Here is a 16,525-nt window from a genome sequence, read left to right on the forward strand (position 1 = left end):
AAGAATTGAACCCTGTGGCACCCCCATAGAGATTACCAGAGGCCCGGACAACAGGCCCTCCGATTTGACACATTGAACTCTATCAGAGAAGTAGTTGGTGAACCAGGCGACGCAATCATTTGAGAAACCAAGGCTATTGAGTCTGCCGATGAGGATGTGGTGATTGACAGAGTTGAAAGCCTTGGCCAGGTCAATGAATATGGCAGCACAGTATTGTTTCTTATCGATGGCTGTTACGATATCGTTTAGGACCTTGAGCGTGGCTGAGGTGCACCCATGACCAGCTCTGAAACCAGATTGCATAGCGGAGAAAGTGCGGTGGGATTCGAAATGGTCGGTAATTTGTTTGTTGACTTGGCTTTCGAAGACCTTAGAAAGGCAGGGTAGGATAGATATAGGTCTGTAGCAGTTTGGGTCAAGAGTGTCCCCTCCTTTGAAGAGGGGGATGACAGCAGCTGCTTTCCAATCTTTTGGAATCTCAGACGACACGAAAGAGAGGTTGAACAGGCTAGTAATAGGGGTTGCAACAATTTCGGCAGATAATTTTAGAAAGAAAGGGTCCAGATTGTCTAGCCCAGCTGATTTTTAGGGGTCCAGATTTTGCAGCTCTTTCAGAACATCAGCTGACTGGATTTGGGAGAAGGAGAAATGGGGAAGGCTTGGGTGAGTTGCTGTGGGGGGTGCAGTGCTATTAACCGCGGTAGGGGTAGCCAGGTGGAAAGCATGGCCAGCCGTTGAAAAATGCTTATTGAAATTGTCAATTATAGTGGATTTATCGGAGGTGACAGAGTTTCTTATCCTCAGTGCAGTGGGCAGCTGGGAGGAGGTGTTCTTATTCTCCATGGACTTTACAGTGTCCCAGAACTTTTTTGAGTTTGTGTTGCAGGAAGCAAATTTCTGCTTGAAAAAGCTAGCCTTGGCTTTTCTAACTGCCTGTGTATATTGGTTTCTAACTTCCCTGAAAAGTTGCATATCACGGGGGCTGTTCGATGCTAATGCAGAACGCCCCAGGATGTTTTTGTATTGGTTAACCTCTATGGGCTAGAAAACACGGCAGTATTGACACGGCCGGATAAAAAACGTACCCGATTTAATCTGGTTACTACTCCTGCCCAGTAACTAGAATATGCATATAATTATTGGCTTTGGATAGAAAACACCCTAAAGTTTCTAAAACTGTTTGAATGGTGTCTGTGAGTACAACAGAACTCAAATGGCAGGCCAAAACCTGAGAAGATTCCATGCAGGAAGTGGCCTGTCTGAGAAGTTGTGTTTCATCTTGGCTCTTTTTATTGAAGACTGAGGATCTTTGCTCTAACGTGACACTTCCTACGGCTCCCATAGGCTCTCAGAGCCCGGGAAAAAGCTGAACGATATCGAGGCAGCCTCTGGCTGAAACACATTATCGCTTTTGGCAAGTGGCCGATCAGAGTACTATGGGCTTAGGCGTGTGCCCGAGTCGACCCCATGCTTTATTTTCTTTCATCTGTTTACCTAAACGGAGATTCCCGGTCAGAATATTATCGCTTTTTTATGAGAAAAATTGCATAAAAATTGATTTTAAACAGCGGTTGACATGCTTCGAAGTACGGTAATGGAATATTTAGATTTTTTTTGTCACGAATTGCGCCATGCTCGTCACCCTTATTTACCCTTTCGGATAGTGTCTTGAACGTACGAACAAAACGCCGCTGTTTGGATATAACTATGGATTATTTTGAACCAAACCAACATTTGTTATTGAAGTAGAAGTCCTGGGAGTGCATTCTGACGAAGACAGCAAAGGTAATAACATTTTTCTTATAGTAAATCTGACTTTGGTGAGTGCTACATTTGCTGGGTGTCTAAATAGCTAGCCCTGTGATGCCAGGCTATCTACTAAGAATATTGCAAAATGTGCTTTCACCGAAAAGCTATTTTAAAATCGGACATATCGAGTGCATAGAGGAGTTCTGTATCTATAATTCTTAAAATAATTGTTATGCTTTTTGTGCACGTTTATCGTGAGTAATTTAGTAAATTCACCGGCAGTGTTCGGTGGGAATGCTAGTCACATGCTAGTCACATGCTAATGTAAAAAGCTGGTTTTTGATATAAATATGAACTTGATTGAACAAAACATGCATGTGTTGTATAACATAATGTCCTAGGGTTGTCATCTGATGAAGATCATCAAAGGTTAGTGCTGCATTTAGCTGTGGTTTGGGTTTATGTGACATTATATGCTAGCTTGAAAAATGGGTGTCTGATTATTTCTGGCTGGGTACTCTGCTGACATAATCTAATGTTTTGCTTTCGTTGTAAAGCCTTTTTGAAATCGGACAGTGTGGTTAGATTAACGAGAGTCTTGTCTTTAAAATGGTGTAAAATAGTCATATGTTTGAAAAATTGAAGTTTTTGCATTTTTGAGGTTTTTGCAAAGTCATCATTCAACATTCTGGCGCCTTCTGAGAGCCTATGGGAGCCTTAGAAAGTGTCACGTTACAGCAGAGATTCTCTGTTTTCAATAAAGAGAATAAAGAAGGCCAAGAAATGGTCAGAGAGGGCACTTCCTGTTTGGAATCTTCTCAGGTTTTGGCCTGCCATATGAGTTCTGTTATGCTCTCAGACACCATTCAAACAGTTTTAGAAACTTTAGGGTGTTTTCTATATAAATCAAACAATTATATGCATATTCTAGTTTCTGGGCAGGAGTAATAAACAGATTAAATCGGGTACGTTTTTTATCCGGCCGTGAAAATACTGCCCCCTATCCATAACAGGTTAACAATGTTCTGAAGTCTATTTTACCCACGGTAAAAGCGGCTTTGCCTGAACCAAAGGGAGGACAGTTCCACAAATTGCAGCCAGGAGATTGGGTGGACATCACGGACCTCCACAGAAAGACTGGGCACCAACAGCAATAGACTGGTCCATTCCAGGTGCTCCTGATGACCTAGACAGCGGTGAAGGTTGCAGAGAGGTCTACGTGGGTTGTATGGTCCTGGGAGGAGCAGAACAGCACAGAGCAAGAAGTGGCCACAATGCAACTGAAGTATACAACACCAACAGCTGTGTCCTTGATATGAAGAGAACAGAAGCTAGCAGAGAGGTTGCAGAGAGGTTGCAGAGAGGTCTACGTGGGTTGTATGGTCCTGGGTGGAGCAGAACAGCACAGAGCAAGAAGTGGCCACAATGCAACTGAAGTATACAACACCAACAGCTGTGTCCTTGATATGAAGAGAACAGAAGATAGCAGAGAGGTTGCAGAGAGGTTGCAGAGAGGTCTACGTGGGTTGAATGGTCCTGGGAGGAGCAGAACAGCACAGAGCAAGAAGTGGCCACAATGCAACTGAAGTATACAGCACCAACAGCTGTGTCCTTGATATGAAGAGAACAGAAGCTGGCTTGAGCAGCAGCGCCTAGATGTCAGCAGAAAGCAGTAACAAAACTGGCATTATTACTTGTTTGCATGCTATGTTCCCACCAGGTTCTCACACATCTCCTAACTGCCACGTAGAACAAAGAGGTTGTACATTGCTATAAAAGCTGAGACGCAACTCTTCTTCGTTGGGCTCTTTAACTCTGCACCATTGAGTGATTGCTAACTGCTCCAGAATTGCAATTCTTAGAATAAAGTTGTTGTTTGAAGAATCTACAGTCCCTTCCTTTTGGTTAGAATTTCCATGACAACCATTACACAGGTACAACTTGTTCTGGGTACAATAAAAGCCCACTGTAAAATGTGCAGTTTTGTCACACAACACAATGCCACAGATGTCTCAAGTTTTGAGGGAGCGTGCAATTGGCATGCTGACTGCAGGAATGTCCACCAGAGCTGTTGCCAGACAGTCATTGCTGATTGCTAGGGTTGGATTCTGGGGTAAACTTTGACCATTGTTATACTCAGAGTATAGGAACATTAGTTACAAAGGAGACATGAGGGATGCCATAATGAAGCTTGGGAGGGGCTGAGTGCAGAGAAAACGATGGCATGTGGCAGTACTGATAAGGGGAGAAGACTCAAAACAGTTAGCTCCCTGCTTAGCAAGAATGATGCAATGTTTAGAAATAAGGAGGAAACTCCACCCAAATTGGGGTATGAATACCACCCCGGGAAGCCATGTCTTTGTCTGAATTACAGCTGAAACGACCCATTGGGAATAATTACATTTGGTTAAGCTTCTCTAGTGTCCGTGAGTTATTTACTCTGAAAAATTAGAACCTAACACTAGATAGCATCAGTTCATATTATTCAACGATTGCCAATCCATAGGTAGCATCAATTAGCATCAGTTCACATTAGTCAACCATCGTCATTGAACAAAAATCCCGAGGTCCATTGTGAGGGCCATTGTGAGGCCCATTGTGAGGCCCATTTTTTAAAGGTATCTGTGACCAGCAGATGCATATCTGTATTCCCAGTCATCTGAAATCCATAGATTAGGGCCTAATTTATTTATTTCAATTCACTGATTTCCTCATATAAACTGTAAAATCTTTGAAATTGTTGCATACTGCGTTTACTTTTTTGTTCAGTATAATTAGCATCAGTTAATATTATTCAACCATTGCTAATCCCTAGTTATCATTCAGTTCATATCAGCTTGTCATTGCTAATCGATAGTTTGCATTTGTTCATATTAGCCAGTCATTGCTAATCGCTACACTTAGATATAAAGGTGCTATCTAGGAGCTAAAATATGGCTATTAATAAGGAAATCATACATTTGTCAACAAGCAAAAGAGGTTTGGGAGTTAGTGAATAGGATGAATTTTAAATTACCCCTCTTCTTTCTCTCCTCTTTTACCTCCTTTCTCACTCATCCATATTCCTCTCTTCTTCACTACTTTATCCTCCTTGTCCCATACAGGTCTCCTATTCATCTGTTGTTTAAATCACTGAGTGCATTTGACTTCCTCTTTTATCTTATCATCTGAATATATTATTAACCTGAACTGGTTTATTCAAGTAAGTTTCTTACTTTTCATGTGAAGTAAGGGATAGCTTTTCTCAGAGTTGTGGTTTTAGTCGTACTTCCTCTGTCACGTCCTGACCAGTAAAGGGGTTATTTGTTCTTATAGTTTGGTCAGGACGTGGCAGTGGGTATTTGTTTTATGTGGTTCAGGGTGTGTTTGTGTATGTGTTCATGTAGAGGGGCTATTTGGTTTATATGGTTTGGGGTGGTTGTGTATGTAGAGGGGTGTTAGATTTATGTATTCCGGGGTTTTTGGTTATTGTTCTATGTTAGTTTATTTCTATGTTCTGTCTAGTCGTTTGTATTTGTATGTGTTGCTAATTGGTGTTGGGGCCTTCAGTTGGAGGCAGCTGTCTATCGTTGCCTCTGATTGAAGGTCCTATATTTAGGAGTGTGTTTGTTTTGGGGTTTGTAGGAGATTGTTTCTTGTTTAGCTGTGTGCCTGACGAGACTGTCCAGTTCGTTTTTTTTTTTTGGATACGTTGTTTGTGTTTTCCTTCTTCACTAAATAAAAAGATGAGTATACATTTTCCCGCTGCATTTTCCCACTGCATTTTGGTCTACACCCTACGACACCCGTGACATCCTCTCTCTGCCGTACTGTTACTGAGAGAACAGGAAGTAGCTACGTGACTGTGTCAGAAACACATTTGTAAAAAAAAGGAAAAGCACAACTGGCTGGGTTTGTGCAAAAGACAAAGAAGGGGAGAGAGAGGGAGATGCTGGGTTTGTGCAAAAGACAAAGAAGGGGAGAGAGAGGGAGATGCTGGGTTTGTGCAAAAGACAAAGAAGGGGAGAGAGAAAGAGAGAGAGACAGCAAGAGAGAGAAAGTGAAAGAGAGAGAGAGAGAAAAAGTGAAAGAGAGAGAGAGACCTAATAGGCTTCTCCCATATTTATTACATCATCATAACAACAACAGCGTCATCATCATCATCCAGAAGAACCAAGTCCTTTACTGACAATGTAGCGTTGATTTATGTTTTAATAAGAATATATCAACATAAATTATATACACATTACAAATGTACATAACAATCAGTTGTTAATGCTCAGTGTAAAGCATTGAGGTGACCTACAGAAGCTGTCTTCTGTTCCGGCAACGTCACGCCACAGCACTATGGACAGTAACTAGTGCCAATATTATCCAGCCATTGCTACTAGCAACATTTTATATTATACAGTCATTGCTAATTTCTAGGTAGCATCAGTTCATATTATTCAACGATTGCCAATCCATAGTTAGCGTCAATTATTAATTAAGTTCATATTAGCCACCTATTGCTAATTGTTAGTTAACATCAAGTAGCATCAGTTCATATTATCCAGTCATAGCTAATTACTAGTTAGCATGAATTAGCATCAGTTCATATAATCTAGTCATTGCTAATCACTAGTTAGCATCAATTAGCATCCGTTATCATTAATCAACCATTGCCACTGAACAAATATATTTGTATTTATTTATCCGTTATTTTACCAGGTAAGTTGACTGAGAACACGTTCTCATTACAGCAACGACCTGGGGAATAGTTACAGGGGAGAGGAGGGGAATGAATGAGCCAATTGTAAACTGGGGATTATTAGGTGACCGTGATAGTTTGAGGACCAGATTGGGATTTTAGCCAGGACACCAGGGTTACCACCCCTACTCTTACGATAAGTGCCATGGGATCTTTAATGGCCTCAGAGAGTCAGGACACCCAGTTTAACGTTCCATCCGAAAGACAGCACCCTACACAGGGCAGTGTCCCCAATCACTGCCCTGGGGCATTGGGATATTTTTTTAGACCAGAGGAAAGAGTGCCTCCTACCGGCCCTCCAACACCACTTCCAGCAGCATCTGGTCTCCCATCCAGGGACTGACCAGGACCAACCCTGCTTAACTTCAGAAGCAAGCCAGCAGTGGGCTTCTCTCTCTCATATAAATGCAACATGCAATGTTTTGGTACCATGTTTCATGAGCTGCAAAAATAAAAAAAATCCCAGAAATGTTCCATATGCACAAAAATCGTATATCTCAACAACAAAAAAATGCACAAATTTGTTTATGTTCGTGTTAGTGAGTATTTCTCCTTTGCCAAGATAATCCATCCACCTGACAGGGGTGGCATATCAAGAAGCTGATTAAACAGCATGACCATTACACAGGGGCACCTTGTGCTCTCTCTCTCTCTCTACAGTGCCACAGATATCTCCAGTTTTGAGGGAGTGTGCAATTGGTGTTGCTAACCGCTAGTTAGCATCAGTTCATATTATTCAGTGATTGCTAATCGCTTGTTAGCATCAGTTCATATTATTTAGTCATTGCTAATCGTTAGTTAGCATCAGCATTAGCATGAGTGTTTTGAGGCCTAATGAAAAGCTTTATATCACTACAACCCATTATTGGCTATATCCCGAATGTCACACTACATCCCTACATAGTGCACTACTTTTGACCAGAGCTCTATGGGCCCTGATCATAAATAGTGCACTATGAAGGCAATAGGGTGCCACTTGGGACACAACAATTGTCTTGGCAGCATCAGCAATCCAGTCATTAACAGAAGCGACAATCAACCAATCAAGAGGTCTGTCTTGACAGAACCAACCAGTCATTGGAGATAATTCACATGATTGGCCTGTGCTTAAGAGTGGAGTGGAATCCCACCTACTTTTCTCATTCTTCCTCTTCCCTTTTATATACACACGATATATACACACGCACAATATTATACACATCTCAACCCCAGGACCACCTTCCACCTCCTCTTCATCATCCTCCTTCTCTACCTCCTTCTCTTCCTCCTCCTCCACAAGCTCCTCCTCCATTCTGCTTCTCATCCTTCTTTCTCTCCTCTTTCCTCCTCCTCCTGCTCGTCCTCCTCCTCCTCTCCCTCATCCTCTCCGGCTCCACCACCCCCCCACCCCCACTGCCTCTTCCTCTTCTTCGTCTTCACCTTGTATTTGAGGCGGCGTATCGGGTCAGTGACGCTCCGCATCTTTTTGTCATCAAACTCCTCGTTCAGCATGAAGTTCCTGTCGATAAGCTCAGCTGATTCCTGTCAGACACACGTTGTTATACACACATTATATACACACCTACACACAAATAATATATAGAAACATACATACACACACACACACACACACACACACACACACACACACACACACACACACACACACACACACACACACACACACACACACACACACACACACACACACACACACAGAGACATTATCCATTACACACACACACCTGCCAGTTGTGGAAGCAGTCGGTTCCGAGGCTGCTTATCTCAGAGACAGCGTTGGGAGATAGAACAGAACAGTCTGGACGCAGAACCACCACCCTCGGTACGTCCTCTACCTCAAACATAGACTCCAGCTCTCTGATACACACACACACACACACACACAGACACGTTATATACACACCCACACACAGTGTAAGATATACACATACATGCATACTCTATAGACACAGACACACACACACACACACACAGACAGACAGACACACACACAAAGACAGACAGACAGACAGACAGACAGACAGACAGACAGACAGACAGACAGACAGACAGACAGACAGACAGACAGACAGACAGACAGACAGACAGACAGTTGACAGTTGTCATACACACACGTTATATACACACCCACACACATACACATTACATACACACAATCACTCTATACACACACGCTCACAGTGCAAGATACACACACACTCTATAGACAAACACTCCTCCCCTCCCCACCCTACCAAACCCCATCCTTCCCACCCAACCCATCCATCCATACCTGCGATAGGGGTCATTGTGGGTTAGGAACAGGCATTTCTCCTCCCCACCTAACCCCATCCATCCATACCTGTGATAGGGGTCATCGTGGGTTAGGAACAGGCATTTCTCCTCCCCACCCACCCACCCACCCACCCAACCCCATCCATCCATACCTGTGATAGGGGTCATTGTGGGTTTGGAACAGGCATTTCTCCTCCCCACCCACCCCCCACCCACCCACCCACCCACCCAACCCCATCCATCCATACCTGTGATAGGGGTCATCGTGGGTTAGGAACAGGCATTTCTCCTCCCCACCCACCCACCCACCCACCCACCCAACCCCATCCATCCATACCTGTGATAGGGGTCATCGTGGGTTAGGAACAGACATTTCTCCTCCCCACCCACCCAACCCCATCCATCCATACCTGCGATAGGGGTCATCGTGGGTTAGGAACAGGCATTTCTTGGGCAGCTCTTTGAGGAGGTTCTCCAGCTGCTCCTCTGATTGGTCCAGGCTGATGAACAGAAGGACCAACTGGGCGGAGCGTTCCACGTAGAACTCATCAGTTAGACGCTTGAAGAAGTCCTAAGTGGAGGGGGTAGATGGAGGGAAGGAAAGGGGAAGGGTGTAGAGGGAGGGAGGCAAGCAAGATATGAGATGTTTATAATACCTTAATTGGCAGAGAGAGAGAGAGAGAGAGAGAGAGAGAGAGAGAGAGAGAGAGAGAGAGAGAGAGAGAGAGAGAAGAGAACGAGAGAGAGAAAAGAGAACGAGAGAGAGAAAAGAGAAAGAGAGAGAGAAAAGAGAACGAGAGAGAGAGAGAAAAGAGAATGAGAGAGAGAAAAGACGAGAGAGAGACAGAGGAAAGAGAAAGAGAGAGAGAGAGAAAAGAGAGACTATAGATTGACAAGTGAGTCAATGTGTGTGTATATATGTGTGCGTGTGTGTGTGTGTGTGTGCGCCTAGGAGCCTGCTAGCGGTGTGTGTGTTTACCTTAAGCGTTGGGACGAACTCCTGGCACCGTTGGCAGTCTGCGGAACCAAAGAACAGGAGCAGGATCCGGTTCTGGAGACGGAGGATGACTTCCCGTTCCGTATCGTACTCAACACGGTCTCTGTTGTTACATACTAGTGAACGACCTAGGAACAAATCTACCATGGTCTACTACTGTGGGGAGGAGAGGAGAGAGGAGAAGGAACAAGAGAGAGACAGGAGAGAGGGAGAGAAATCACGTCAGTACACCCCATTGAAGTTGCATGAGAAGTGAGGACTCAGACAAAAGTAGTGCACTAGATAGGGAATAGGTGGCCATGGGTCCTGGTTAAAAGTAGTGCACATGATAGGGAATGCCATTTGAGGACTCAGCCTCTCTCAGCTAAGATGAGCTAAGCATAAATATATGTATATATAATTTTTTTTTCTCCCAAGATGGCGTAGCAGTGCAGACGTGGTTTGTCATCCTCTCGTTTACTTTTTCTATTTTCGTCTTTTTTGTATATATTTCAATATATTTTTCAATCTCTTTTCCATTTTTAAATTCAATATACCTTCCGGTAACCCGCCTCACTGAATGTGGCACGGATCCAATATTTAGACGTTATAGCCAGAACCTCCATCAGGAGCTAGCCATCAGAAGCTAACCAGCTAATTAGCTACTAGCTATTTAGTCATTGTTAGCCATTGCTAGTGGCCTTTACCTTCTGCACAGGCACCAGTCGTTTTTTAGCCTGGATACCTACCAGCCTTGGACTGTTTTTCTCCACTACAACACCGGATTCCTGCCATAAACCCTAGACCATTATTCCTGATCATCACAGCTAGCTAGCTGCCACCGAGTGACCCAACCCCGAAGCTAGCCCTGAGTCAGGCCCACCTCCCGGCCTACTCTGTGATCACCCGGCTACTCACCTGACGCCTCCCGGACTCTACCCCCAACACGGCTAGAATCCACTACTCCACCGAATACTTGCCATAAGCTCTGGACCTTTGCATCGAATCATCGCTGCTAGCTAGCTGCTATCGAGTGGCTATAGTGGCTAATGCCCCTGCCCCGGAGCTAGCACCAGTTAGCCGCGAGCCAGGCGCATCTCCCGGATAGCAAACTAAATTACTACAACTACAATACCTCTTTCGCCATATGGCCCGGACCCTTTGTCAAGACGTAATTCCATCCACGGTGCCCTCAACCGGCCTTTGCTGGATGTTGGGGCAGACCCTTCTACTTACCCCAGCCTGCTAACTTTAAACGCTGTGTCTCCCATGTGCTAGCGTAGTAATTACTACCCCGCGGCTTCCCTGTTCCATCTATTGCTGTTCACTGTACCCTATGATCACTTGGCTACATAGCTGATGCCTGCTGGACTGTTCATTTATCACGGTATTCCACTTTGTTTATTTTTTATTTATCTGTCGGTCCCAGCACCGAACTCAGGCCCTGTGTGTAGTTAACCGACCCTCTCTGCCCATTCATCGCCATTTTACCTGTTGTTGTTGTCTTAGCTGATTAGCTGTTGTTGTCTTACCCGTTGTTGTCTTAGCTAGCTCTCCCAATCAACACCTGTGATTGCTTTATGCCTCACTTTATGTCTCTCTCAAATGTCAATATGCCTTGTATACTGTTGTTTAGGATAGTTATCATTGGTTTAGTTTACTGCGGAGCCCATAGTCCCACTCTAAATGCCCAAGATACCTCCTTTGTCCCACGTCCCACACATGCGGTGACCTCACCCAGTATAACCAGCGTGTCCAGAGATGCAACCTCTCTTATCATCACTCAGTGCTTGGGCTTACCTCCACTGTACCCGCACCCCACCATACCCCTGTCTGCACATTATGCCCTGAATCTATTCTACCACGCCCAGAAATCTGCTCCTTTTATTCTCTGTCCCCAACGCACTAGATGACCAATTTTGATAGCCTTTAGCCGTACCCTCATCCTACTCCTCTGTTCCTCGGGTGATGTAGAGGTTACCCCAGGCCCTGCATGTCCCCAGGCACTCTCATTTGTTGACTTCTGTAATAAAAAAAGCCTTGGTTTCATGCATGTTAACATCAGAAGCCTCCTCCCTAAGTTTGTTTTACTCACTGCTTTAGCACACTCCGCCAACCCTGATGTCCTTGCCGTATCTGAATTCTGGCTTAGGAAGGCCACCAAAAATTCTGAGATTTCCATACCCAACTACAACATTTTCCATCAAGATAGAACTTCCAAAGGGGGAGGAGTTGCAATCTACTGCAGAGATAGCTTGCAAAGTTCTGTCATACTTTCCAGGTCTATGCCCAAACAGTTCGCGCTTTTAATTTTAAAATTGAATCTCTCCAGAAATAAGTCTCTCACTGTTGCCGCCTGTTATAGACCCCCCTCAGCTCCCAGCTGTGCCCTGGACACCATATGTGAATTGATTGCCTCTCATCTATCTTCAGAGTTCGATCTGTTAGGTGACCGAAACTGGGATATGCTTAACACCCCGGCAGTCCTACAATCTAAGTTAGATGCCCTCAATCTCACACAAATCATCAAGGAACCCATCAGGTACAACCCTAAATCCGTAACCATGGGCACCCTCATAGATATCATCCTGACCAACTTGCCCTCCAAATACACCTCTGCTGTTTTCAATCAGGATCTCAGCGATCACTGACTCATTGCCTGCATCCGCTATGGGTCCGCGGTCAAACGACCACCCCTCATCACTGTCAAACGCTCCCTAAAGCACTTCAGCGAGCAGGCCGTTCTAATCGACCTGGCCCGGGTATCCTGGAAGGATATTGACCTCATCCCGTCAGTCAAGGATGCCTGGTCGTTCTTTAAAAGTAATTAAATAAGCATGCCCCTTTCAAAAAATGTAGAACTAAGAACAGATATAGCCCTTGGTTCACTCCAGACCTGACTGCCCTTGACCATCACAAAAACATCCTGTGCCAGACTGCAATAGCATCGAATAGTCCCCGTGATATGCAACTGTTCAGGGAAGTCAGAAACCAATACACGCAGTCAGTCAGGAAAGCAAATGCTAGCTTTGTAAAACAGTTTTGGGACACTGTAAAGTCCATGGAGAACAAGAGCACCTCCTCCCAGCTGCCCACTGCACTGAGGCTAGGTAACACGGTCACCACCAATAAATCCATGATAATCAAAAATTTCAATAAGGATTTCTCTACGGCTGGCCATGCTTTCCTCCTGGCTACCCCAACCCCGGCCAACAGCTCCGCACCCCCCGCAGCTACTTGCCCGAGCCTCCCCAGCTTCTCCTTCACCCAAATCCAGATAGCAGATGTTCTGAAAGAGCTGCAAAACCTGGACCCGTACAAATCAGCTGGGCTAGACAATCTGGATCCTCTTTCTAAAATTATCCTCCGCCATTGTTGCAACCCCTATTGCCAGTTTCTTCAACCTCTCTTTCATATCGTCCGAGATCCCTAAAGATTGGAGAGCTGCTGCGGTCATCCCCCTCTTCAAAGGGGGTGACACTCTAGACCCAAACTGTTATAGACCTATATCTATCCTGCCCTGCCTTTTTAAAGTCTTCGAAAGCCAAGTTAACAAGCAGATCACTGACCATTTCGAATCCAACCGTACCTTCTCCGCTGTGCAATCCGGTTTCCGAGCTGGTCAGGGGTGCACCTCAGCCACGCTCAAGGTACTAAACGATATCATAACCGCCATCGATAAAAGACAGTACTGTGCAGCTGTCTTCATCGACCTGGCCAAGGCTTTCGACTCTGTCAATCATCGTATTCTTATCGGCAGACTCAGTAGCCTTGGTTTCTCAAATGACTGCCTCGCCTGGTTCACCAACTACTTCGCAGACAGAGTTCAGTGTGTCAAATCTGAGGGCCTGTTGTCCAGACCTCTGGCAGTCTCTATGGGAGTACCACAGAGTTCAATTCTCGGGCCGACTATTTTCTCTGTATATATCAACGATGTCGCTATTGCTGCGGTTGATTCCCTGATCCACCTCTACGCAGACTACACCATTCTGTATACATCTGGCCCTTCTTTGGACACTGTGTTAACTAACCTCCAAACGAGCTTCAATGCGATACAACACTCCTTCCATGGCCTCCAACTGCTCTTAAATGCTAGTAAAACCAAATGCATGCTTTTCAACCGTTCACTGCCCTCACCCGCCCGGCCGATTAGCGTCACTGCTCTGGACGGTTCTGACCTAGAATACGTGGACAACAACAAATACCTAGGTGTCTGGTTAGACTGTAAACTCTCCTTCCAGACTCATATTAAACATCTCCAATCCAAAATCAAATCTTGAATCGGCTTTCTATTTCGCAACAAAGCCTCCTTCACTCACGCCACCAAACTTACCCTAGTAAAACTGACTATCCTACCGATCCTCGACTTCGGGAATGTCATCTACAAAATAGCTTCCAATACCCTACTCAGCAAACTGGATGCAGTCTATCACAGTGCCGTCTGTTTTGTTACCAAAGCTCCTTATACCACCCACCACTGCGACCTGTATGCTCTAGTCGGCTGGCCCTCACTACATATTCGTCGCCAGACCCACTGGCTCCAGGTCATCTATAAGTCTATGCTAGGTAAAGATCCGCCTCATCTCAGCTCACTGGTCATGATAACAACACCCACCCGTAGCACGCGCTCCAGCAGGTATATCTCACTGGTCATCCCCAAAGCCAACACCTGCTTTGGCTGCATTTTCTTCCAGTTCTCTGCAGCCAGTGACTAGAACGAATTGCAAAAATCGCTGAAGCTGGAGACTTATATTTCCCTCACTAACTTTAAACATCAGTTATCTGAGCAGCTGTACATAGTCCATCTGTAAATAGCCCACCCAATCTACCTACCTCATCCCCATATTGTTTTAATTTACTTTTCTGCTCTTTTGCACACCAGTATCTCTACTTGCACATCATCATCTGCTCATCTATCACTCCAGTGTTAATCTGCTAAATGGTAATTACTTCGCTACTATGCCCTATTTATTGCCTTACCTCCTCACGCCATTTGCACGCCATCTGTATATAGACTTTCTATTTGTTCTATTGTGTTATAGACTGTACGCTTGTTTATTCCATGTGTAACTCTGTGTTGTTGTTTGTGTCGCACTGCTTTGCTTTATCTTGGCCAGGTCGCAGTTGTAAATGAGAACATGTTCTCTACTAGCTTACCTGGTTAAATAAAGAAAAATAATAACAAAAAATAAAAATATTGTTGTGTTGCTAACTAGTTAGCCCTGTAAGCTACATTTGGTAAGCACCCATAATATATCTACCCTGGAATTATAATCTACAGAACAGGCCTCCCCATTCAAGTCAACGATGGCATAATAGGTGGACTAAAACTATCTCTAGATCGAACACATATCTACCAGATATCTCCGAGTTGACCTTCAGACTGTAGTCTGTAGTCCTCTCTGTCTCTCCGTCTGGCAGGTTGTCCAAAAAACCGTTCCTGTTATCAATTTTTCTTCATCTTCATCTTGTCTCTTCCTCTGTTGTTTCCCTCCCTCTCTCTCTCCCTCACTCTCCCTCGCTCCCTTCTTTCCGTTATTCCTTCATTCTTTATTCGTCTGCTTCTCTTCCCAGTGTTTTCCCTCCCTCTCTCGCTCTGTTTCTCTCTCTCTCTCTCTCTCTCTCTCTCTCTCTCTCTCTGTCCCTGTGTCTCTCTCCCTGTCGCCTCCCCTCTCCTCCCCCTAGAGTGGGAGATTAGCTGGGTCAGAAGAGTAGGGTGAGTCAGACACTGAGAATATCACCTGTGTGGGAGACAGAGAGAGATAGAAGAAAGAGAGAGAGACAGAGAGAGAGACAGAGAGAGAGAGAGACAGAGAGAGAGAGGTAAGTCAGCTAAACCCCAGCGGATCAACTACACTAATCACATTATATCAGAAGGAGAGGGGAGAAGAGAGAAAGACAGAGGAGAGAGAAAGAGAGGGTGACGGGTGGTGGTGCTGTGTCCAGACTCTCTCTCTGTGTGTGTGTGTGTGTGTATGTGTGTGTGTGTGTGTGTGTGTGTGTGTGTGTGTGTGTGTGTGTGTGTGTGTGTGTGTGTGTGTGTGTGTGTGTGTGTGTGTGTGTGTGTGTGTGTGTGTGTGTCTGCTGACTGTGGTGTTAAATGATTACTATGAAGTGTGTTGGTGTTAATCCAATAAGAAACACAGGCTGAAAATACCTGCAGACTAATCTCATAGAGAGAGAGAGAGAGAGAGAGAGAGAGAGGTGATCCACCCTTCCCTTGGCTTGCTCTTGGTGCAGCTCATGCAAAATCTCGAAAGAAGACACCCCCTGAAGGCAACCAGATTCAACTGTGATACAACTAGATACACCATTCAACTAGATACACCATTCTGTATACATCTGGCCCTTCTTTGGACACTGTGTTAACTAACCTCCAGACGAGCTTCAATGACATACAACTCTCCTTCCGTGGCCTCCAACTGCTCTTAAATGCAAGTCAAACCAAATGCATGCTCTTCAACCGATCGCTGCCTGCACCTGTCCGCCCGACCAGCATCACTACTCTGGACGGTTCTAACTTAGAATATGTGGATAACTACAAATATCTAGGTGTTTGGTTAGACTTTAAACTCTCCTTCCAGACTCATATTAAACATCTCCAATCCAAAACGAAATCTAGAATCGGCTTCCTATTTCGCAACAAAGCCTCCTTCACTCATGCTGCCAAACATACCCTCGTAAAACTGACCATCCTACCGATCCTCGACTTCGGCGATGTCATTTATAAAATAGCCTCCAACACTCTACTCAACAAATTGGATGCAGTCTATCACAGTGCCGTCCGTTTTGTCACC

At 44.8% G+C, this 16,525-nt stretch overlaps 1 protein-coding gene across 4 annotated transcripts in view; it reads right to left on the bottom strand.

Moving 5' to 3' along the window:
- Nucleotides 1-6,939: 6,939 nt before the first annotated feature.
- The window catches only part of LOC106592756 (nucleoredoxin-like protein 1), a 32,222-nt gene continuing 22,636 nt past the window's right edge, over nt 6,940-16,525 (bottom strand). The window contains exons 3-7 of one of the 4 annotated variants that reach the window (XM_014184103.2): nt 15,086-15,469; nt 9,732-9,902; nt 9,163-9,323; nt 8,203-8,335; nt 6,940-7,999 (exon numbers count right to left, since the gene is read on the bottom strand). In XM_014184103.2, the coding sequence (XP_014039578.1) occupies nt 7,778-7,999; nt 8,203-8,335; nt 9,163-9,323; nt 9,732-9,896 (681 nt within the window). In that variant the 5' untranslated portion in view covers nt 9,897-9,902; nt 15,086-15,469 and the 3' untranslated portion in view covers nt 6,940-7,777. Of the gene's footprint in view, nt 8,000-8,202; nt 8,336-9,162; nt 9,324-9,731; nt 9,906-15,085; nt 15,655-16,525 lie in introns of those variants that run through there. The other 3 variants (XM_014184082.2, XM_045709918.1, XM_014184111.2) reach the window with 3 other exon arrangements.

Source organism: Salmo salar, chromosome ssa02 (genome assembly GCF_905237065.1).
Source record: "Salmo salar chromosome ssa02, Ssal_v3.1, whole genome shotgun sequence".
Lineage (NCBI taxonomy): Eukaryota > Metazoa > Chordata > Actinopteri > Salmoniformes > Salmonidae > Salmo > Salmo salar.